Source organism: Dipodomys ordii, unplaced genomic scaffold (assembly GCF_000151885.1).
Source record: "Dipodomys ordii isolate 6190 unplaced genomic scaffold, Dord_2.0 Scaffold54, whole genome shotgun sequence".
Taxonomy (NCBI): Eukaryota; Metazoa; Chordata; class Mammalia; order Rodentia; family Heteromyidae; genus Dipodomys; species Dipodomys ordii.
This window is the reverse complement of record NW_012267270.1, coordinates 6,402,554-6,425,704: the sequence shown is the minus strand read 5'-3', so window position 1 is coordinate 6,425,704 and position 23,151 is coordinate 6,402,554. Positions and strand designations below refer to the sequence as shown.

General features: G+C 49.7%; 2 protein-coding genes across 3 annotated transcripts in view; one reads left to right on the top strand and one right to left on the bottom strand.

Annotated features, from left to right (window-relative positions):
- The window catches only part of Hrasls5 (HRAS-like suppressor family, member 5), a 24,599-nt gene extending 23,391 nt beyond the window's left edge, over positions 1–1,208 (bottom strand). The window contains exon 1 of the mRNA XM_013020914.1: positions 1,190–1,208. Coding sequence (XP_012876368.1) covers positions 1,190–1,208 — 19 coding nt within the window. The remainder of the gene's footprint in view (positions 1–1,189) is intronic.
- An 8,654-nt stretch (positions 1,209–9,862) lies between these two features.
- Lgals12 (lectin, galactoside-binding, soluble, 12) lies at positions 9,863–22,709 on the top strand. Of its 2 annotated transcripts, XM_013021016.1 has the most exons (9): positions 9,863–9,931; positions 12,325–12,413; positions 12,561–12,774; positions 14,219–14,338; positions 15,122–15,160; positions 15,692–15,718; positions 16,709–16,797; positions 21,526–21,676; positions 22,114–22,709. In XM_013021016.1, exons 1-9 carry the CDS (start codon positions 9,863–9,865, stop codon positions 22,258–22,260), a joined length of 945 nt encoding a protein of 314 aa, XP_012876470.1. In that variant the 3' UTR covers positions 22,261–22,709. The 2 variants fall into 2 exon arrangements, with proteins under 2 accessions (XP_012876470.1, XP_012876471.1); XM_013021017.1 differs by lacking the exon at positions 15,692–15,718.
- The last annotated feature ends 442 nt before the right edge of the window (positions 22,710–23,151 follow it).

Sequence of the window (23,151 nt, the reverse complement as noted above, 5' to 3'; positions counted from 1 at the left end):
AGGGGCGCGTGCGTGCAGGGGGCGCGGGAGCGCAGGGGCGCGTGCGTGCAGAGGGAGGCCAGAGCGTGCTGTGGGGCCGGGACGCGCGGAGCGGCGGCTTGCGTAGGTCCACGTGCTGAAAGCATCCCGGAACTTCGAGCGGGAAGGGAGCCTGCGGTTCCTGGACGCTCCCCCGTCCCCAAAGTTACCAAGCGTGGCAATAAAATTAGGCCGAAGTGCACCACGCTCCCCAGTGTGACACGCGCACGCGCGGCAGGGGCGGCGGCGCTGGGCGTTCAGAGACCGACCCTGGCTGGAAAAGCGCTGCTGCAAAGCGCGCAGGCGCCCTTTGCTTCTAGCCTTGCCACCTCCCCCGAACGCAGTTTAATGGAAAGGAAAAAAAAGGAAAAGGAAGCTCTGTTCCGCCACGGTCGTCCGTGGGCACAGTTAATTAGAGTGCTCCTTACACTGAGTAAGAATATCTTTATTTAAAAAGGAAAGAAAAAAGTCCTGGAACATGAGGTAGGGAGAACTCTGGGCACCAGTGTTTGCAAAGGAAATGCTCATCTCACATCTGCACACTGTCTTGAAGGAGCCTCTGGCAGACTCATGCTTTCTATAAACAGATGCCCAAACGTCTATAACCCAGTAGCCCAAAGTTGATGGGAGAACAACTTTAAAATCTTTTTTCCCCAATATTTCCCAGTATTGAGGCTTGAACTTTACCCTTCTCACTTGGCTTTCTCACTCCAGCCTCACAGAAAAAAGACGTCGTCGCAGGGTTCTGGCAGAAGAGGGTTTATTGGGGGAAAGAGCATACTGCTGGGCTGCACCGGACAAGAGGGTGCAGGGGGTTCAAGTGTCACTGGATAGACTCGGGAAAATGAGGTATGGTCAGCTAATAGCAAATACAGGAGATATTCCTTCGTGAACTTCCCTTAAGATTGAGGTAACAAGTCATTTGGGGGGAAATGAAGCAGATAACATGGAAGCAGAGGCCCGGTGCAGGCAGCTCAGAAGTATGTTACCTAAAAACTTAGAAATGCCTTCTTTGCTTCAAATAAAGGCAACTGAATGCATTCTTTCCCAAGGGGTGCATTTCTCACCCAAGAATTCACAACTGCCTGATAGGATGCCCCAAAATACAGATAGCAGGGTGTCTCCTCCTTTCAAGGATAAGGATCTGTTTTATGGCAGGATGCATTCTTACCTGGAACACCAGGTGTCATTAAGGCAAAGACAAAGCACCTAGCTTTGCATAACTTAAAGCCAGACCCCCTTTTTCCCACCCAGCACCTTTCCCCTATAAATACCAAACAGCCCAAGGAGCTGGTGTCTCTTTGGGTGTCTCCTTACCTGTGTCTGTGTCTTTGTGTCCCTATGAGAGCACCCACACTCTGCTAGAGGGCGCCCCTACCCTTCTGTTTGTCTGCTTTTTTGTCTATTTCCTTGTTTACTTAATAAAGCTCTGCCAAGTTTTCTTACCATTGTGACTTGTCCAGAAATTCTTACTCTGTAATTGAAGTCAAGAACCCTAAGTGAAGAGTTCCCATATTTAAAGGGAAGCTTCACTAAACCTCACCTCTGTCTGGTGACACAAGGCATGTAGGGGAAGGGAAAAGCGGGGTGGGGGTGGGGGACTAAGGATGGGGTCGAATAGGGGGCAGGGAGGAGGTGTGGGAAGGAGTTGCTGCAGGATGACCTCAGGGCCTGGGAGACCTCTCACGGCTTCCAGGTGCCAGTCAGGAGGCTTGCAAGTTCTGGGCGGGACTTCTAGGAAAGGGGCCACTTGTACACCAAGGGAGAACAAAGGGAAGAAGCCATTTTTCCTGGGTAGACCTAACATTCCAGCCTTTTGATAGTTATAAAGGATGCTGATTTTCTCTTGCTACTTCCTGCAGGCAAGGGACGTTGACATTAGAGGTAGAAGGCAGAGATATTGTCTGGTCTGGGAGAAGGCAGCAGTTAAAAGTTCCTTGGTCATGAACATAGGTATGGGTGAAATTTATAAAAGAAGCCTTAGGAGCAGGGGCTGAGCAATAAGAAAAACTATTATTAGAGGGCACACAAAAGGCAGAAGGAAGAGTTCAGGACTAGTTCTTGTTGGCTCATGTCCCTACTTATGACTGATTAACATCTGGCAGCTAGGTATGGGAGCATTGGACTAGTTAAGAAAAACTGGTCAGGGCTGGGAAGGTGGCTCAGTGGTAGAGTGCTTGCCTTGCATACATGAGGCCCTAGGTTCGATTCCTCAGCACCACATAAGCAGAAAAAGCCAGAAGTGGCACTGTGGCTCAAGTAGTAGGACACTAGCCTTGTGCTGAAGAGATGAGGGACAGTGCCCAGGCCCTGAGTTCAGTCCCCACAACCGACAAAAAAGAATAGTCAGGGCTGGGAAGGTGGCTCAGTGGTAGAGTGCTTGCCTTGCATGCATGAGGCCCTGGGTTCGATTCCTCAACACCACATAGAGAAAAACCTGGAAGTGGCTGTGTGGCTCAAGTGGTAGAGCACTGGCCTTGAGCTGAATAACTGAGGGACAGAGCCCAGACCCAGAGTTCAGGCCCCATGACTCACAAAAAAAAAAAAAAACTAGTCAGAAGCTGGAGCTGGATTGAAGTGGTTAAGGGACTAGTAGGAGGCCTTGAACATTTCCTGTAGCTGGACTATAGATGTCTGGACTATGGAGTATGGGTGGGAGACCCAAGAAGGTACCAAGACAAACTGTCTTGAGTCTAAGACTCACTATAAATTCTTGTCCACTTAGAAGAAAAACAGGTATGAACATTAGATAGGCATGCTTATTAACTATTTTCTTTTGACTCTTGGCTCTGGTTAATTTTGAAAGGCCAGCACAAAGTGATTTCATGTAAGATCTGACACATCCCCTCTTAACTCCTGTCCATTATCCCTTGTCACCAGGACTAGCTTGTCCCAGGAGTCTAGGTGCCTGTTGCTAGGGGGCTTGACCCAGTTGGCATTTCTTTTGTCAGTTACTGAATTCAGGGCCTGGGCACTGTCCCTGAGCTCTTCTGCTCAAGGCTAGCACTCTACCACTTTGAACCACAGCACCACTTCAACATTCTACTGGTTAGGGAGAGATAAGAATCTCACAGGGACCTTTCTGCCCTGGCCAGGCTGGCTTCAAACCTCAAATCTCAGATCAAAGAAATCTTTTTGCCAAAAGACACTTTTTATTTTCAATTGGAGCAACAAGGAGATCGGTAGAAATAGTTTTTAACCAAGCTTACTTGGAACTTGTTAAAAATAGAAATTTGATCAACAAATACTTGGAAAAGTTATTTATGGGGTTGGGAAGGTGGCTCAGTGGTAGAGTGCTTGCCTTGCATGCATGAGGCCCTCGGTTTGATTCCTCAGCATCACATAAGCAGAAAAAGCTAGAAGTGGGGCTGAGGCTCAAGTGGTAGAGTGCTAGTCAACAGCTGAAGAGCTGAGGGACAGCGCCCAGGCCCAGAGTTCAGGCCCAACAACTGGCAAAAAAAAAAAAAAAAGAAGAAAGAAAAATTATTTATACCTCTGTGGGTCTGACTAAATGATGCAGAGGATAAAATCTGTAATGACAAAACTCAATAGTAGGCATGATGAGAGTTTTGAAACAGCAACTGATTAACTGAATGCAGTACTTTAAGATATTACTCAAGATTGAAACCATTGTCAGTTCTGTATCCAAGGTGGCTTACATACTTGGAAACAGACATTTAGACACATTTATCCACACCCAAATCTGAGGAGCATCTTTGCGGCTTGAGTTTAAAACAGCCCATTTTTTTTTACTTGTGGCCTGTGGAGCCAATTATCAGAAAACATTTAAAATAATTTTGGTGAGGGGACACATTAGCATACGAATTGACCTTTAAATGGTTGCTAGAGGAGTGGGGGACACAAGAAAACCCACCACATGGCCAAGATGGTGAATTTCTAGAAAAGTCACAATAGTAAGAAAACTTGGTGGAGCTTTACTATGTAAACAAGAAAGCAAACAAACAGACAAACAAGCAGAAAGGCCGGGGTACACTCTAGCAGAGTGTGGGTACCCTGAAGAATAGACAGACAGACAGTTATAGCTAACAGAATTCCAGTCCAGGACAGCTAGTCTTCGAGATAGAACCTAAAGGGGGGTCCTTAGGACCCAGCCTGCATCTCACTTTCAAGGGTACAAGTAGAAAGGCGGGGGGGGGGGGAGGAGGCAGGCAGGCAGGGAAATAGAACATGTGACATAGATATGCCATAGGAAGACAATATTTCAATCTCTTCAGTGGACTAAATAGGAAGAATGGGGCCCTTGAAAAATGCTAATGGTGGGTATCTTTTCTGTTCCTGGTATGGACAGGCACCAAAGATTTAGTACCACATCCTTACTTTCTCCTTCTTCTGTCCTTTTTACTTCTTTTGTAGCCCCGTACTCCCACTTCAGGTTTTGGTTTATCAGCTTTTCCTGCCATCTGCAAGTTGTACAGACCTTAATTCCCTGCCTGTCTGCTTTTCTATGAACTATCATTTTTTTGTTTCTGTTTTAAGCTTACTCACATCCTTCCTAGATGTTCAAAACCAGAGCTTTTGAAAAAGAAAAAGACAATCCAATATCTTTCTTTCTTAAGCTACAAGCTGTTGAAATAAATGGCATTTGGGGAAAAAAGAATTTTTTTTTTTTTTTTGGATCTGGTCGTGGGCCCTGAACTCTGGGCCTGGGCTCTGTTCCTCAGCTCTTCAGCTCAAGGCTAGCGCTCTACCACTTGAGCCACAGCGCCACTTCCGGCTTTCTGGTGGTTTATTGGAGATAGGAGTCTCACGGTCTTTCCTGCCCGGGCTGGCTTTGAACCGCGATCCTCAGATCTCAGCCTCCTGAGTAGCTAGGATTACAGGCGTGAGCCACCAGCGCCCGGCAAAGCAAGAACTTTTAAGGAACCTACTTTGATAGAAAAGATGGCTTTTCTTACATCCAAATACATGAGTCCACCAATCCTTACCTAAGAAGAGAGAAGCTCACTGTAAAGGTCACTGAAAGGAAACTGCCACTTGGTTCACTTCAGGCAGAAAAGAGTTTATTGGGGGAGAGCAAACTGCCAGCATCCGCAAGATGGAGGCGTATGGAGAGAAGGGAAGAAAAGAGGGCGGGGCCTGTGTTGAGCGTGATCATATAGGGAAGGTGGGAGGCAGGACCACAGCGCATGTGGAAGTGATCTCAGAGCCGGGGGAACTTCTCACTGTCAGAAGGAGGCGTGGCCAGTGCAGTTCAGGAAGTGACCTCAGCAGATGAGGAAATGACCTCAAAGGCTGGGGTTCTTTGCTGACTCACAGTCAGGTGTTTGACAGTCAGGTGATTACTGGTTTTAGGCAGGTGAAGAGGAATGGGGGAGGGGGCTGGTCTCCTGGCAGACCTATCACTCACAAATAGAAAGCCCAGAAGCCAGGCGCCAGTGGCTCAAGCCTGTAATCCTAGCTACGCAGGAGGCTGAGATCTGAGAACTGTGTTTCAAAGCTAGCCTGGGCAGGAAAGTCTGTGACACTCTGATCTCCAATTAATCATTGAAAAAGCCAGAAAGTGGGGCTGTGGCTCAAGTGGTAGAGTGCTAGCCTTGAGCAAAGGAGCTCAGAGACAGCGCCAGACCCAGAGTTCAAGCCCCAGAACTGGCAAAAAGAAAAACACCAGAGACAACCACATCAGGGCACAAAGTGAGCCTTCTGCAAGCCCAGGAAGAGGCCTCGGGGAAATCCAACCTGCCAGTGCCTTTATCCTGGGCTTCTGCCTCCAGAATAGTGAGAAAACAGATCTCTGCTGCTGTTTCCCTGTGGTCCTCTGTTAAGGCAAGCCTTGCACAGGTACTCCTCCTCCCTTACAGCCCTTGCAGGGCCAGGTCTGAGTAGGGGGCTGGGCATCACAGGCCCCAGGCCACAGATCTGCCCAGCTCTGGGACTGGGAAGGGCCCCTGATCTAATCCCAGTGCAAGCTTCACACCCCTGCTCAACTGGTCTCTCCACTTTTGGTTTCTCTACTGCCACCCCTACTTAGATTACTCTTCCTGAGCAAGTTACCCTTCACAAGCACCTTATACCACCCAGCTCCATCTACCCAGCAGAATCTCAACAACCAAAGCCCTCTCAGTTATGAACTAAGTCAGAGTTTCTCACACATTCTCACTCATCAGCATGTCTGGAGAGCATGTGTAAAGGTAGATGCCTGGTCCTCATCTACAGAGAGCCCTTCTTCCATTGGTAGAGACCCAATTCATATTTCCTTTTTTTTTTTGCTGGTTGTGGACCTGAACTCTGGGCCTAGGCACTGTCCCTCAGCTCTTCAGCTCAAGGCAAGCACTCTACCGCTTGAGCCACAGCGCCACTTCTGGCTTTTTCTGTTTATGTGGTGCTGAGGAATCGAACCCAGGGCCTCATGCTTGCAAGGCAAGCACTCTACCACTGACCACCTTCCCAGCCCTTCCTTTTTTTTTTTTTTTTGTAATTTTTATTTTGTTGTTGTTTTTATAAAGGTGATGTACAGAAGAGTTACAGTTATATAAGTCAGATATTGAGTGCATTTCTTTTTGGACAATGTCACTCCAAACAAATAAATGCAAGGCATTTACTTTACCAGCAATAATTAGTAGAATACAAAACAAAACCCATAAAACATTTAAAAGAAGTGCAGCCAGGTGCTGGTGGCTCATGCCTGTAATCCTAGCTACTCAGGCAGCTGTCTGAGAATCGTTGATTCAAAGCCAGCCAGGGCAGGAAAGCTGGTGAGACTCCTATCTCCAATTAACCACCAAAAAGCCAGAAGTAGAACTGTGGCTGAAGTGGTAGAGCACTATCCTTGAGCACAAAAGCTCAGGGACATAGCCCTGGCCCTGAGTTTAAGCTCTCTAGGACTGGCACCAAAAAATAAAATAAGGAAAAAGAGGTACACTTGAAAATGAGGCCTAGTGAAAGCAACTCAGAAAGAAGGTATTTAGAAACAGAAGCACTATCTTTGCTTCAAAGAGAGACAACAGGACGCATTTCTTCCTCAGAGATGTGTTTCTCACCCCAAGAATTAACATTTGTTTGGCACCATGTATCCCTTCCTGAGAGAAATGTTCCCCCAAAGTAACCTTAGGGTGGACCCAAAATGTAAACAGCTAGAATGGTAAACAAGACCAGGAACTTAGTAAGTGTAACAATGAGAAATATCTTTTCCTATCTTTAAGTCAGACTGAAATAGGAGATCAAGTCTGGGCCGCCATCTTGACCACAGAGTGGATGGTAGGGTCTGTTATCTTGTCTCCATACTGGGGGAAGTTGAGGCCCCACCTCCCAGGTGATGGGCAAGCCCAAATCCCTGAAGGCAGAGGTGGAGACTTGTATGATAGGTTACTAAAGCTGTCGGTCCAATGCATGGGACTTGAGTTTCCTTTGACCCTGCCCCCTGACCTGACCCTATTAGGCCGGGACCATGACACAAGTCTCCGTGTTTATGTCCCGTCTCCTATCTTCTCTGCTCTCCATTGGAGCTGAATTGGTTTGTTTGTATTGTTTTTGTTCTTTCTTTCCTCTCTGTCCTCATGGGTTAGTTTCCCACCAGTGTTGCATGTATTTGCTGGCTGCAAATTATGTGTTCCCATTTCCAAATCTATACATGGAATTGAATGTCTGTATTCGCTCACCTGAGGAACACCTGTCTGACCCTGATTATGTTGTAGGGATAGAAAAGGGCACCGGAGGCAAAGGCCAATATGGCCAGCTGCAATGGAATAGTACAGATCACCTGTTTTATTCCCATCAGGCTCTGAGCAGTGGGTTCTAAAACCTGTACCTATGTGCCTACTGCCCAGACACACAGGAAGGAAAGACTTTCCCACTTCCGCCCTTGGATTCCAAGATGCGAGGAGATTCAATCCACTGTGACCGTGGAACAGCGTGACACAGGGTACAAGCCAAAGAAATGAGAAATGATAGGAACGGTGGGGTGGGAAGTTACAGGTATGTACTAGGGCATCTATCTAGTGGTTACAACCATTTAGATAAGGTATAGTTTGTGTACAAAGCGATAATTGACTCTCTTATTGTTAGGGCCTCATTGGGGAGCAGAAGGAAGCAATAAACATTGCAACTGTAACACAGACATCCACCTTAGCTCCAAGGTGTTAAGCTTTTAGTGTCCAAACAGCCCTCAGTTAAACACACTCAGGGTAGTAACTTATACCTCTATCTTGCCTGGACTGAGCCTTCTAGGGCTCAGTGCTCACGCTGTAAGGGATGGCTTTCCAAGCTCGTAACCCTTTCCAGGTCTCACAGATCAGCTCTAGAATCCTTCACACTTCCTTGCTCAGATGACCCAAGCAAAAGCTAGCAAAGGCCAAGTAGAAGGCAAACTCTCACTTCTGCCCTTCTGTTCCAAGGTAGGAAGAGTCCAATCAGACAAGAACTTCTGTGCTTGGGGTCCCAGACGGAAGGCATCCGAAGACACTTTCCCCACAAGAATCTAAGGAGGAGAGGACTAATATCTAACAGAACTGGACAAAGATGCGGAGGGAGTTTTCCCTTCACCAGGAAATCCATTCTCAGAGATCTGCTCCCCTAAGTGCTTCTTTCCTTTCACTCTCAAATAAACTTGCTTTGTTTACTTTCCATCCTTCTTTTGTCCTTTAATTGGAAGTGAAAATGAACCTGAACTCTAGAGATTACCTCCTGCCTTTTTCCATTCATCTGCCCCCTTCCCGTCCCTGAACCTCTCCTTCTGACAAATCACATTTCGGCTTCCTTGGTATTTGTTTTGTTAAGCTTTCTTGTTGGCATTCCTCATTCCTCATTGCAGGAACTTCATACACTCTCGCCTTCATTGACCATGTGCCCAGCCTGCTCCCTGCCAAGTCTAACAGCATGGTCAGATCCAGAGACCTCCCAAACCCAGGCCAGAGTTGAGAAGTTGTACAACTTTCAAAGACAAAGCCTCACTGGAGCTGGAACCAGAACTGCAAGGACTCTCCCAAGACTCTGATCTTACCCCACTCTCAGCCACAGAGCTCCTGAAAGACGTTGCTATGGTTACCCTCTCCAGGTGGAGCTACACCAAGGAGGCCAAAGGAGGGAAGCGGCTTGTCCAAGAGTACAAAGTTCATTCAAGCAGAGGCTGAGCATGCCTGCATCCAGGTCTCTTTCCCCTGAAGCCCAGTGATCCCACGGCCCATGGCTTGCCTCTTCTGAGCCTCAGGGGCCCCTCCAACCCCCTTTCTGCTCATTCCAGTTTCTTGTGATGCCAGCTGGGCCCTGACATTTCCAGCTAGTGCTGAAATGGAGCTTCCAGGAACATAAGACAAGAAGGAAGAGGAGGAGGGGGAGGATGGGGGAAGAGGGGGAGGAGGAGGAGGGAAAGGGGAAGGTGACAGGGAAAGGAGACAGACTAAGGTGAGTAGGAGGATCCCAGCAGCTGGAGGTGTGGTAGTATTTCTCCAGCTCTGACCTACACCACCCCCGGCTCTGATGGGAAGGGAGGGAGGTGGTCAGGGAAGCCTCTGGAAACACAAATCCCCCTGGCCTTCTGAGGAGCCGGCCCCTGGCTTCCTCCTGCTTTGGCCATGTGCTTCAGTCCCAGAGGAGCCAGTTGGATGGCCAGGGCCAGTGACCCGCCCCTGAACACAGAGTTTCTGGAAAGAGCGCCAGTCTCCCCGGAGCTGCTTGCACCCCGGCAGTTGGGGCCTTGCGTGGGCCTGAGGTGGCAGCTCCCCTCCCAGGTCTCCCGCAAACAGCATTAGGAGCCTTCAGGGCACAGGTCAGGCTAACAGCTGGCAGAGCTGCCCGGGCGGAGGAGGCTGGCTGGGAAACGGGGAGTCCAGTGCACGCAGAGCTCCAGGAATTGAGATCCGCAGCCCAGGGCGGAGCTGCCCCACCCCTCATGGCACCTGGAGGAGCCCTGGACCCAATTCCTGACAGCTTCATCCTGCAGCCGCCCATCTTCCACCCGGTGAGCCGCTGGCCCTGAACTGGGACCCTGAACTGTCTCAGGGCGCCTCCCCTCCGGCCCACACCTTCCCAAGACAGAGACCATTGAGTCTTGGACCCTGCATTCCTAGGGCTTACCTGGGGCTCTAGAAGATCCTCTTTGAGTTTAGCAAAGTGGCTGATCCGCAAATCCCCACTTAGGTATGCATGCGGTGGACTACCTGGATCCTTGGATTTTATTTCTTTTGTCAGTCATGGGGCTTGAACTCTGGGCCTGGGCACTGTCCCTGCGCTCGTCAGCTCAAGGCGAGCGCTCTACCACTTGAGCCACTGCGCCTCTTCCAGTTTTCTGGTGGTTTATTGGAGATAAGAGTCTCAGGGACTGACCTGCCCAGGCTGGCTTTGAACCGTGATCCTCAGATCTCAGCCTCCTGAGTAGCTAGGATGACAGGCGTGAGCCACCGGCGCCTGGCTGGGTCCTTGAATTTTATTTAGCCTTAGAAGGAAATCCAGTGCTGTGCTCCTACTAGGATGGGTGGCTGGAAAAATGGGGTTTGGGGTCAGGGGGGTCATTGAGGGGGAACACTGATTATTAAGAAAAGCAGTTTCATCTCTAGCCTGGGAGGGAGGGTTGGGGAGCCTTCTGATCAGGGATGGGGGAGGGGGGTCCACTCTCCCTCCTCCTGTTCTAGTGCCTGGGAGATGTTCTGAAGCTACAGAGGCTTTACAGAGTACTAAACTCCCAGCACTAGTTCCGGAACTAGTGAGCACTGAAGATCACTTTCCCTTACTTGGCCCTCTGCTCCCAGAGGCTGCATGAGCCCAGAGCCCAGTCAATCACATACTCTGCAAGGAGCCGGAGGGGAGGGGGGAGGGAAAGCCAGGAGCTGCACTGACATATGGAAGCTGTAGCCTGGAACCTTTAAGGTTCCTCCTGAAATGCCCTTAGGCCAGGAAAGGTAGATCGGTCTAGTGGGGAGAGAAGGTTCAGGAATCAAGATCCCTGCTGGAAGCTCGCCTGGAAGGCGGTGCTGAGAGCTCAGTTCTTTCCAGGTGATCTTGGGCTTCTGATTGCCGCTGCAGCTTGGCAAGCTTGTCTTGTGATCCTGTCCAAAGTGGATGTGCTGCTCTACTTACGTTCCTTCTGCAAACACCTCCACCAAGCCCATGCTGTGTCAACTGACAGGTGCTCAGACTACCAAAGGGGAAAAGCAAAGCTCAACCCTTTTTTTTCAATTTTTTAAAAAATCAGTCATGAATTTTGAACTCTAGGCCTGGGCACTGTCTCTCAGCTCTTCAGCTCAAAGCAAGCGCTCTACCACTTGAGCCACAGAGCCACTTCCAATTTTCTGGTGGTTCATTGGAGCTAAGAGTCTCATGGACGTTCCTGCTTAGGCTGGCTTTGAACCATGTGATCCTCCAATCTCAGCCTCTTGAGTAGCTAGGATTATAGGCATGAGCCACCAGCACTAGGCTTTTTAACATTTTTATGTTGTGTTTTTTTTGCCGGTACTCAGGCTTGAACTCAGGGCCAGTACTCTTGCTTAGCTTTTTGCTCAAGGTTGGTACCCTACCACTTACTTGAGCCACAACTCCACTTCTGGCTTTTTGATAGTTGATTGGTGATAAGAGTCTCATGGACTTTCCTGCTCAGGCTGGCTTTAAAGGACAATCCTCAGATCTCAGCCTCCTGGTAGTGAGTTCTAGCTTTGAGGGGCAGGTGATCTCACAGGGAAAACAGCTAGCCAGCCCTTCTCTACTAAGGGTCTCAAGCAAAGGGTTTCTGCAAGTTCAGGAAAGAGAAGAAAGGTGGGCCAGGTGAGTAGCTGATCAGTGCTAGGTATTTCTCCAAGTGTCCCAGTCAAGGCCAGCTCTCAGTTCCCAAATCCTGATTTTAAACAGGCCTCAGGAAGCCTCCACACCAAGCCTGTATGGGACCAGTGCCGCATCCAGGCCATGCCCGCCTCACTGGCTCCACACAGCCCATTGTGCCTCAGACTCGGGAGAGCTAATTGGCTGGTGCTCTAAGCAGGCAGTGGGGATGAACCATGCGTCCTCAGGGCTTTGATATATGTACATCCCAAAGAAAGGTAACAGGCTGGAGGGGCTGGGAAGGTAGCTCAGTGGTAGAGCACTTGCCTTGCATGCCAGAGGCCCTGGGTTCGCTTCCTCAGCACCACATAAGCAGAAAAAAAGAAAGGTAATAGGCTGGAGAGACTATCCCAGGGAAAACTGATTTTTTTACACCATAAAAAAAAAAACATTTTCTAATGAAATCCTAGTTTGCATTTTTTTCTTTTTCTATTTGGGGTGAGGATGTTGAGTTTCGTGTTCTTCCCTCTCCACGTCCCAAACAGCGAGGCCGTGGGTTCTCTCTCCGGCCTGCATGTGGAGGTTTCATTCCTTTCTGTTCAGGTAATTCCTTATGTCACCACAATCTTTGGCGGTCTGTATGCAGGCAAGATGGTCATGCTTCAGGGTGTGGTCCCTCTGCACGCCCGCAGGTAGGGGGGGTGTGGGGAAGGGGGCTGTGGGTGGGCAGTGCTGGAGCTCAAAGTGAGAGGGGTTGGGCTGAGGGTTCATCTTTGCCTTGGGGAGCTCTGTGGGTTATGAGCAGAGTGGCACAGCCAGATGCCACTCACTGCCCCCAGGTTTCAGGTGGACTTTCAGTGTGGCTGCAGCCTGAGTCCCCGGCCAGACATTGCCATCCACTTCAACCCTCGCTTCCACACCACCACGCCCCACGCCATCTGCAACAGCCTGCACAGTGGACAGTGGCAGGCAGAGGTCCGCTGGCCTGGCCTGGACCTGCGGAGAGGGGCCAGCTTCATCATCCTCTTTCTCTTTGAGAACGAGGAGATGAAGGTGAGTAGATACCATCGTTGTTGACTAATCAAGAACTTGTACCCCTCTTCTCTCCTTTCCCTTGGACCATTCAGCTTTGTAGGGAGAGAACCAAGGGCCTGCCATACCTTGTTCCAGGCTGGCAGCAAAAGAACTCTCTGGCTGGGCGCTGGTGGCTCACATCTGTAATCCTAGCTACTCAGGAGACTGAGATCTGAGGATCACAGTTCAAAGCCAGCCTGAAAGAAAATTCATGAGACTATTTCCAATTAACCAGCAAAAAGCCGATGTGGAGCTGTGGCTAAAGTGGTAGAGTATTAACCTTGAGCACAAAAGCTCAGGGACAGTGCCTGGGCCCTGAGTTCAAGACCCAGGACTGGTATGTGTGTGTGTGTGGGCACACACAAAGAGAACTCTATAGTGCTTGACTCTAGAGAGAGATCCAATGTCTTAGTGGTAGCAAGCGCTCAAGGTACCTGCCAGTCACTGTTTTAAACCCTTTGCATGCATCAGCTCATTTAGTTCTTACTACGCCCTCCAAGGCAAGGGCTCTCATGATTCCTCATCTGCCAGCTGAGGCTACAGGGGTCAGAGAAAGAGAACTTGACCTCAACACTCTGACTTCTGACACGAACGTCTACCAGACATGATGGGACCTACTGACAGCTCCAGAGGACCAGGCAGCTGATGAGGGGGCTGGCCGGGGGTCTGAGTGAGCTCTCAGCCTCTCGGGCCTCGGTTTCCTCATCTGTAGGTGGGATGATGGGAATGCTTCATGTCTGCTAAGTAAAAGCAATGCTTTGTCATAGATAAAAAGAGGACATGGAGCTGGGTGGCTCATGCCTAGAATCCCAGCCACTAGGAGGCTGAGATCTGAGGATCCTGGTCCAAAGCCCAATGAGATTCTTATCTCCAATTAACCACCAAAAATGCCAGAAGAGGTGCTGTGGCTCAAGTAGTAGAGAGCTAGCCATAAGCAAAAACACTCAAGGACAGTGCTCAGGCTCTGAGTTTAAGCCCTAGAACAACATTGCTACCTTAGGTTATGTTTTTAAATTATTTATTTATTTATTTTTGTCGGTCGTGGGGCTTGAACTATGGGCCTGGGTGCTGTCCCTGCACTCTTCAGCTCAAGGCGAGCGCTCTACCACTTGAGCCACAGCACCACTTCCAGTTTTCTAGTGGTTTATTGGAAATAAGAGTCTCACAGACTTTCCTGCTTGGGCTGGCTTTGAACCGTGATCCTCAGATCTCAGTAGCTAGGATTACAGTGAACCACGGGGGGGGGGGCAGGGGTGGAGGTAGGGTCGCCCAGCTACCTTAGGTTAGTTACTTAAGCTCATCATATGTTTGGTATGAAGCCAAATAGGTACAAAGCCAGGGAGTCATGTTCACTGATGCATGGCATGAGCTAATGGATCCAGTGAACACTAGACTCCATCGAGCCAAGCCTCTGCCTCTCCAGGTGAGCATAAATGGAAAGCACTTTCTCCACTTCCACTACCGGCTCCCGCTGTGTCGGGTAAATACGCTGGGCATCTATGGCGACATCTTGGTGAAAGCGGTTGGATTCCTTAACATCAATGTAAGTTGGCTTGTGTGCTAATGGCCTTTGGCTTCACCTGATCCCCGCACAAGCCCGGGGCCCAATCACCCACCACAGACCATGAGACAAAGGAAACCTTGGACACTAGTAATCACCTAAGAGGAAGAGCCACAGAAGTGTCAGAAGTGAATCGGGGGAGGAGGGAGGCAAGGTGACAGCAGACAGGTATGCAGGAGCCACAGGCAGGAGGGGGGAGCCCTGGCTGCAGGGGGGCTGGACAACTTGGAGGAGCTATGCCAGCCAGGGAAGGACTTGGCTTATTAAAGCCCATGTAGCAAGCTGGGCTCCAGTGGCTTACACCTGTCATCCTAGCTACTCAGGAAGCTGAGATCTGAGGATCGCGGTTCAAAGCCAGCCCCAGCATAAAAGTCAGTAAGACTTTTATCTTCAATTAACCCCCAGAAAAGCAGAAGTAGCTCTGTGGCTTAAAGTAGTAGAGCATTAGCAAAAGTACTCAGTGCCTAGGCCCTGAGTTCAAGCCTCACAATGGACAAAATAAATAAATAAAGCCACATAGTTCCAGCAAGCTGGCTAAGAAAATCCTTCCAAGTTCGGGCGTTTGAGTCGGCCCCTGGAGGTTGTGGTTTGTCCTGTCAGAGACAAGGTCAGGAATCCATAGTTTCAAAATTCCAGATTTAGGACCCACGACAAGCTGTGTGGGCTGGAGGAAGGGAAGGCCAGAGTCAAATAAATGGCTCTTAAGGCTTCCAGTAGTCCCAAATATTGCCAGTGCTTGTCTTTGTTTTTCCTCTTCCCAAACAGCCATTTGCAGAAGGCAGCAAAGAATATCCAGCCGGACATGTGAGTTCCCTGGCAGCAAGGCCGGTCCTTGCCCTTGAGCATCGGACAGCCACACTATTGGGACAGGCGGGTTCTCCTGCCCCTGCACTCGGCACCGGGCTCGGCTGACCCTTCTCTCACTGCTCACGTGGCCATGGATCTGCCCAGCTCCCATCAGCCCCTAGAGAACCTGCATTTACCTCTCCCAGCCCCTGTCTAGGACCAGCTTGGGAAAATAGATGAGGATGGCTCCCAGAATCCCTGAGTCCCATCAGAAGATGTCTTTCTGTTGGAGTTTGTGGTTCTCAGAACGGCCCTGTACACATGGGTAGATTGGTCTCACCGAAGGGGAGATGAGGCACGTGACCCCCCCCCATGTAATCCAGAGATGTTGGGTCTCTGCATTTAAGAGGACCCTACGGGGCCCCAAGGACTCTCTCATTGCTATAAGAAGCTCACACCCCAAGTTTCCCCAGTATGTAAGAATGGCATGAGGAAGTTTTCCCCAAGCAAACACCAATAGCCTCATCCTGCTTCCTTCTTTCCCGACAGCCTTTTCTGCTGTACAGTGCCCGGCTGGTAAGTGACGTTCCTGTGGTCCATTCGTGGCTCCCTCTGTCCCCATGGCTTTCTTTATTGCTGGTCCTGGGCACTGTCCCTGAGCTTTTGTGCTCAAGACTAGCACGCTACCACTTGAGCCACAGCTTCACTTCTGGCTTAAAAAAAAAATTATCTTTAAGTAGACAAAGGATTTGCTATTTAACAAAGCAGTTTATGTATTCATACACTCTATTGAGTGCATCCTGAACAATGTCACCCCTTTCCCTATACTCACGCATTCCTCCCCTACTTACCCCTTCACTCTTCTTAATTTTGTAGGTGATACATTAAATTCTTGCTTGCATTTCCCCCTGCTCCTCTTCATTCATTCTCCCTTTGACCACACCTGACTCCTTTTAAGTACCTGCTTTCTGGCTTTTCACTTCCAACCTTTTGCTGGAGATAAGAGTCTCACCCACTTTCCTGTCTGAACTGACTTTCCTGTCTGAACTGGCTTCGAACCACGATCCTCAGATCTCAGCCTCCTGAGCAGCTATAGGCATGAGCCACTGGTGCTCAGCAGTTTCCCTTTCTTTTTGGAATACTGCTGCTGTGGGTGGGCTGCACAGCTCCAGGCTCAAGCCCCAGGCAGCCTCACTTTACCTTCTCTCCATTTACCCTGTGCACAGACCCAGGACCAGGTATTAGAACAGAGGGACACGCCAGCCCTGGCCCTATAGCTGCTCACAGGCTGGGGGAGGGTGAGCCACTGGAATAGTTATGACAATTCAGAGAGCAGTCATGGTGCTCACATATTGAGCTCAGCATGAATGGTTAGAGGGAGCTTCCTGCAGGCATGCAGCAGGTGAGCTGCATGGGCAGAGCTGAATCTCCTAGCTTCAAGCAAACAGGTAAATTTGCCTGCCCTGGTGCTAGCCAGGTCCCCAAGGGTAGCTGGTGAAGCCTAGGTGTGGAGCCCACCCTGAACACCTGTAACCGCCCTACTCCGTGATCTCCTATTTTCTCCAGGAATTGCCCTGCTCACGTGCTCTTTCTCGAGGTCTCTGGCCTGGACAAGTCATCATAGTTCGAGGGCTGGTCACGCAAGAGCCGAAGGAGTAAGTTATTCAACGAAACATCCCCTTCTTTTCATTTCCCAGCACCACCATCTAACTTCTTACAGAAGAGAAAACAAAGCCAGGTGCCAGTGTCTCACGCCTGTAATCCTAGCTACTCAGGAGGCTGAGACCTGAGGATCATGGTTCAATTATCTCCAATTAACCACCAGAAAACCAGAAATGGCGCTGTGGCTCAAGTGATAGAGTGATTGCCTTGAACTGAAGAGCTGAGGGACAGCGCCCCTCAAGCCCCACGACTGACCAAAAAAGAAAAAAAACAGAAAGAAGTACTTTGCCTAAAGTTACAGAGCTTATGAAAGTCAGGCTGAGATTGGGATTAGTAGCTGATCTCTCCTCTGACCGACTAGGCCCACATCCCAGATCCCAGGAAAGAGCTTTGCGGGCACAGGGTGAGGCCCAGAGAGGGGACTGACTTCCTACCATGCTTAGTTTAGGGAACAGCCCTAGGGTGAAGGGGCTGGTACCTGGAAGCCAGGAATTCAAAGGACAATTACTAAATGGGTACTACCTGCCATCTCCTCCAGGGGGTGCTAAAACCAAGACCTGTGGATAAAATCCTGCAGTCCCAATGCCTCCTGCTGCTACTTTAAAGAAAACTAGTGGACTTGTTTTTTTTTTTTTTTCTTATCTAGGCTAAGTTGACTGGGTTGTCATCTGCTCAGGAAATGTACTGATCTGGGCAACCTGAGAGTAATTACTTTTCTTCTTTGTGCCTGGGCTTCCTTATCTGAAAAGTAATGATAATGCTTGTTGCGGGGGTAGTACTCAGGATAGTACCTGGCAGCACACAGTAAGTACTCCACAGTGGGGTGGTATCAGAATTATCTCAGAGAAGACAGGAGAGGAGAGAGTGGGAACAACACTATGTTCTTCCTGTTTTTGTTTTTTGTGTTTTTTTGCCGGTCCTGGGCCTTGAACTCTGGACCTGGGAGCTGTCCTTTGGCTAAAGGCTAGCATTCTACCACTTGAGCTACAACACCACTTCTGACTTTTTCTGTGATTAATTGGAGATAAGAGTCTCAGGGACTTCTCCTGCCCAGGCTGGCTTCAAACCTGGATCCTCAGATCTCAGCCTCCTGAGTAGCTAGGATTTCAGGCGTGAGCCAATGGTGCCCGGCATTTTGTTTTGTTTTGTTTGAATGTTTAAGTCACTGACCTCTCTACCCCTTGACTGATCCCATGTGTGAATTCTGGGGGCAGGATAAGCACAGACCTGGATGGCATGATCCTCCAAAACCAGGCATGACTGGTTAGAGTCTTGATTTCTTGTACACTTCACCTGTCTGAGCAAGTCTGGAAGGAGCCATCAGATCCATCCCAGGGGACCATGTGGAGGCAGACAGGCACAGGACAAGGATTATTACAAGGTTTATTAGAGGAGCCATATTTCCCTCGGAGAGAGAGCGCATGGTGCCCTCTACTATCTAGGTAGCAGCAGGGTCTGGGGGTTGGAAGTGAGGTAGGTGGAAGTTCAGGTGGGTCTGGGCGGAGAGAGGGAGGGGCCAGCTGTATGGCAGGAACTTCAGGGCAGGGAGGAGCTCAGGTCTGGGTGGAGCTGAGGAGCAAAGGTGGGCGTAATGCTTACAAAGTCATTAGGCCTCTCTAAAAGTCTATTTTTTTTTTCTCTGTTGGGAAAAAAAATAGGAAAGTAATTTCAATCTGATAAGGGGAAATGAAAAGATGCCAGTGATCAAAAGAACACTTCCCTGCCCTTGTAGCTCAGTGGCATAGTTCACACAACGAGGGAATACACACGAACTCAGAGACCACACAGCCCATAGAAATGCTGAGGTGCCAAGCTGGGAAGAAAGAATATTTCCCTAAGTCTGGTCATGTCACATCTTCTGGTTCTTGTTTGTGCCAGTCCTAGGGCCTGGGTGTTATCCCTGAGCTTTTGTACTTAAGGTTCTGATTCTTCGGTGGTACATTTTAGGAGTCTCAGACATTCCTGCCTCTGGGGTTGACTTTGAACTTTGATTACAGAATTACAGGCGTGAGCCACCAGTGGTTGGCAATTTTTAAAAGAGAAGTTGAAGCTGGGTACTGGTAGCTCACGCCTGTAATCCTAGCTACTCAGGAGGCTGAGATCTGAGGATCTCAGTTCAAAGCCAGCCAGGGCAGGAAAGTCCGTGAGACTCTTATCTCCAATAAACCACCAGAAAACTGGAAGTGGCGCTGTGGCTCAAGTGGTATTGCGCTTGCCTTGAGCTGAAGAGCTGAGGGACAGTGCCCAGGCCCAGAGTTCAAGCCCCACAACGGACCAAAAAATAAAAAAATAAGAGAGAAGTTGAAAACCATCCTTTAATAACTCAGCTTTTGAATCTGGTGTTGAGGTTGAACAGTATTCCTATAGGCCAGTTCAGCTGTGGGCCACAGGCCTGCAGACGCAGCACAATGCCTGGCACTTGGCGAGGCGCGCCATGAATGCTGCTGCTGTTTTTAGAAACAATACATTGGACTGAGAAAACAAAAGCGGGCTCCCTGGAGCTCATTGGCAGTGCAGGTCTGTCCCTCCCTCCCATTCCAGCCTGAGTGGGACGCCTGGCCACAACCTCCAAGAGCTGCACAGTCTGTAGAGCATCTAGAGGGAGTCTTTAGCCAGTCCTGCGGAGTGAGGTGAGGGAGGTACTGGGACTGCTCAGAGCTCCCAGGCTGGTGGGAAGACTGTAAGCCCTGTCTGGGTCGGGTGCCTGGTGGGACAGGAAGCTGGAGACTGGCCCAGCCACAGTGTAGAAGCCCATGTGTTCTTATGCATATCCATCTCCATGCATATCCATTCTCCCACAGCCTTACCTTCCAACCTTCCTCCTACCTGAAAGTCTTGCGGTCTGTCTCCTTTCCAATGCCGGAAGGGATCCATAGGAGCCACTGAACCCCCCCCCCCACCAGAGTGGGCTTCCCCCCCACTATCTGCATCCTCTGTCTCCACTTATCCTCAGCTGCCTCAAAGGAGGTATCGAGAAGCTTCTGAGACACAGAACAGAGTCTAGGGACCCTACTTGAGAGGTGGATGCCAGGCAGTAGAAAGACTTCCCTCCATGGGCTGGGAAGGTGGCTCAGTGGTAGAGCGCTTGCCTTGTATGCATGAGGCCCTGGGTTCGATTCCTCAGCACCACATAAGAAAAAAGAAAAAGGCAGGAAGTGGCGCTGTGGCTCAAGTGGTAGAGCGCTAGCCTTGAGCTGAAGAGCTGAGGGACAGCGCCCAGGCCCAGAGGTCAGGCCCTACAACCGGACCCCAAAAAAAAGAAAATAAGAAAAGAAAGACCTTCCTCCGTCTAGTCTTGAATCCTGGCTCACACACTAGGACAAGCTGTTGAGACTAGCAGAAGAAAACATTTAACTTCCTGCCTTCATTAGTTCAACGAGCTGATAAACTTCATGACACCTGAGGTTTTCTGTGAGGATTAAGGATCCTGATTTCTCTAACACCCTTATTGTGCACTGGATCCTTCCTATCTTTCACTCCCATTAACTCCTTCATTCCTATTTTTTTCTGGGGGGGGGCTGGCTTTATGAGGTACATATTGCATTATTTTTTAGACACCAAGTAGCATCTGTGTGCTCATGATGTCCCAAGCACTGTCCTACTCAATCACTTTACTTGTACTAACTCATTTAATTCATTTAACAACAACCCTACAAGATAGATGCTGTACTGTTACTACCCCTCAATGACAGCTGAGGAAACCAACACAGAGGAATTAAGTGATTCCCCCCCCTCCCCAGGGTCACAGCAAGCAGCAGAGCCAGAGTCAAACCCTTGGGATCTGACTCTAACCTTTAAATGATGTACAAAATAGTTAAGGCAATATAGTTATCACTTAGTAAATGTTAGCTTAATCATAGCATTCCAGAGGCCGGAGCCAGCCAGCCTGGACTACAAAGTGAAAGAAAGGGAGGGAGGGAGGGAGAGAGGGAAGGAGAAAGAGAGAGAGAAAGAAAGAAAAGGGAAAGAAAGAAGCCGGGCGCTGGTGGCTCACGCCTGTAATCCTAGCTACTCAGGAGGCTGAGATCTGAGGATCGAGGTTCAAAGCCAGCCACGGCAGGAGAGACCCTGAGACTCCTATCTCCAATAAACCACCAGAAAACCGGAAGTGGCGCTGTAGCTCAAGTGGTAGAGCGCTCGCCTTGAGCTGAAGAGCTGAGGGACAGCGCCCAGGCCCAGAGTTCAAGCCCCATGACCGACAAAAAAAAAAAAAAGAAAGAAAGAAAGAAAAGAGAGGGAGAGAAAGAAAGAAGGGAGGGAGGGAGAGAAAGAAAGGGAAGGAGGAAGGACAGAAGGAAGAAAGGAAGAGAGGAAAGGAGAGGAGGAGGGAAGGAGGACAGAAGGAAGAAAGGGAGGGAGAGAGGAAGTGAGGGAGGGAAGAATGGGGCAAGGAGGGAGGGAAGGAGGGGTTAGCTACTATTATCAATATCACAGTTTTCCCTTTCAGGAAGAGAAACTGAGGCTTCGGCTAGGTAATGGCCTCCACCATGACCCTCCAGCCAGCGACACTTGCTCTTTCCTCTCCTCTGAGCTAGTATGTGTCCAAGCACCTACCTAGAGCACCTGAGTCATCAGGATTTAGGTGCTCCTAAGGACTTAACACCTAAGTCATTAGCGCGTGGAAACTGCCAATCCTCCAGCTGCTGTTCTACCTCCCCTTGGGCTGTGCACGGGCCGGAGGACAGTGGAGGCTGATCCTCTTCTCTGGCCTGCTTCTGTAGTTTCACCTTGAGCCTGAGAGATGAGGCTGCCCGCGTGCCCGTGACCCTGAGGGCTTCCTTCGCAGACCAGACGCTGGCCTGGATCTCCCACTGGGGACGCAAGAAGCTCATCCCAGCCCCTTTCCTCTTTTACCCCCAGCGATTCTTCGAGGTAGGCCACATCCTGGGAGAGAGTGCACAGCAGAGTCCCATATTGATCTGGAAGACCAGGGGGCATAGCTGGGGATGGGTGAGCGGGGAAGATGGTATGAAGCTGGATGCCAAAGGGAGCCCAGCAGCGATGGTCCAGGCATTGGCCCTCAAACCTCCATGCTGATGAAACCCACGCATAATTAAATGAAGTGGGGGCTCAAGCATCAGCTTTATTATAAAGCTTCCCTATTATAAAGCTCCTATGTACAGCCACTTTCTAATGGGAAGCAACCCCAGTTGCAGGTAACGAAACTGAGGCCTGGGGCTGGGAAGATTCAAAGGCCACTGTGGGACTTTCTCTGTGTCCTCTCGGGGAGGAGGGTCTCCATGAGTAGCACATCAGTCAGAGGGAGATACGCGTGAAAGCTTGTCACCTCTTCAGACTCTCCTCGCCAGGTGCTGCTTCTGTGCCAAGAAGGAGGACTGAAACTGGCACTCAATGGGCAGGGGCTGGGAGCCACCAGCTTGGACCAGCAAGTGCTAGAGCAATTACGGGAGCTCCGAATCAGTGGAAGTGTCCAGCTCTACTGCGTCCACATCTGAGGAAGGGGAGTCCGGCGCTACTCCAACCAGGCAAAAGAAAAGCCAGCCTGTGCCACAACTCCACTGTACAGCCCTAGTCCATTGGCCTTCGTTAAACCACCAACCTGTCTCAGGGCCCAGGTCACTTGTAGATCACAATCCTGAGGCTGCAGGGAGGTTGGGTCCACACAACAGAGGGAAGATAGCAGGTCCAAAAGTTGCTCCAACTCTTGAGTCCTACTAGGAGCGTGGCGTTTATCGGTGCCAACCTTCATGGACCCAGGCTGCACCCACAGGGCCAGCAGGCTGTGCAGGCTGCAGGTAGTATGTGAAAGAACAACACCGAACGTGCCCTCTGGCTAAAAAGGACAATGTGTCAATAAGCCCCTCTCCAGTAGGCACTGTGTACTCGGTGAAATGCATGACCAACTTCACAACCGGCTCATAATTTCATAAAGACCCAGAAAGAAAGGATTGCAAGCAACAATGGACTCTTAAGATCTCTCCCTGCTCTGCAAGTATTTCTTTGCTTTTCTTTCTAAATATACAAACTTCAGTATTTTGCTCTCACACTTCATCACCGGTGATTTTTCATTCACGGAATTCTACAAGACAAAGGATCCTAAACAACACCTGAGCTGAACTGAATCAGTTTGAGACTGAGATAGTTTGTGGCCTTGAAAACAAGAATCAATCATGGCTCAAGGAGACTTGGGACAGACTTGGTCCTCTGGAGTATTTGCTGTCAGACCCATCGAGGGACGACTTTTACAAGTACTTATTTGTCAGACTTAGCTTTTTAATCTTAATGGGCTCTAGGTAAACCCTGCTTAAGAGCTATTTCTAATTGATTTCCCTGTTGCTTGAAATGTCTTATTGGCAGACAGAGTCCCTGACTAGTCAGTTACTTCC

What these genes read in the sequence shown, in the direction of transcription:
- Lgals12 (XM_013021016.1), top strand. Translation starts at nt 9,863, where the DNA reads ATGGCACCTGGAGGAGCCCTGGACCCAATTCCTGACAGCTTCATCCTG. An exon ending in GTCCCTCTGCACGCCCGCAG is followed by an intron (nt 12,414 to 12,560) that starts GTAGGGGGGGTG and finishes CACTGCCCCCAG; the next exon opens with GTTTCAGGTGGACTTTCAGT. An exon ending in TGCTGTACAGTGCCCGGCTG is followed by an intron (nt 15,719 to 16,708) that starts GTAAGTGACGTT and finishes TATTTTCTCCAG; the next exon opens with GAATTGCCCTGCTCACGTGC.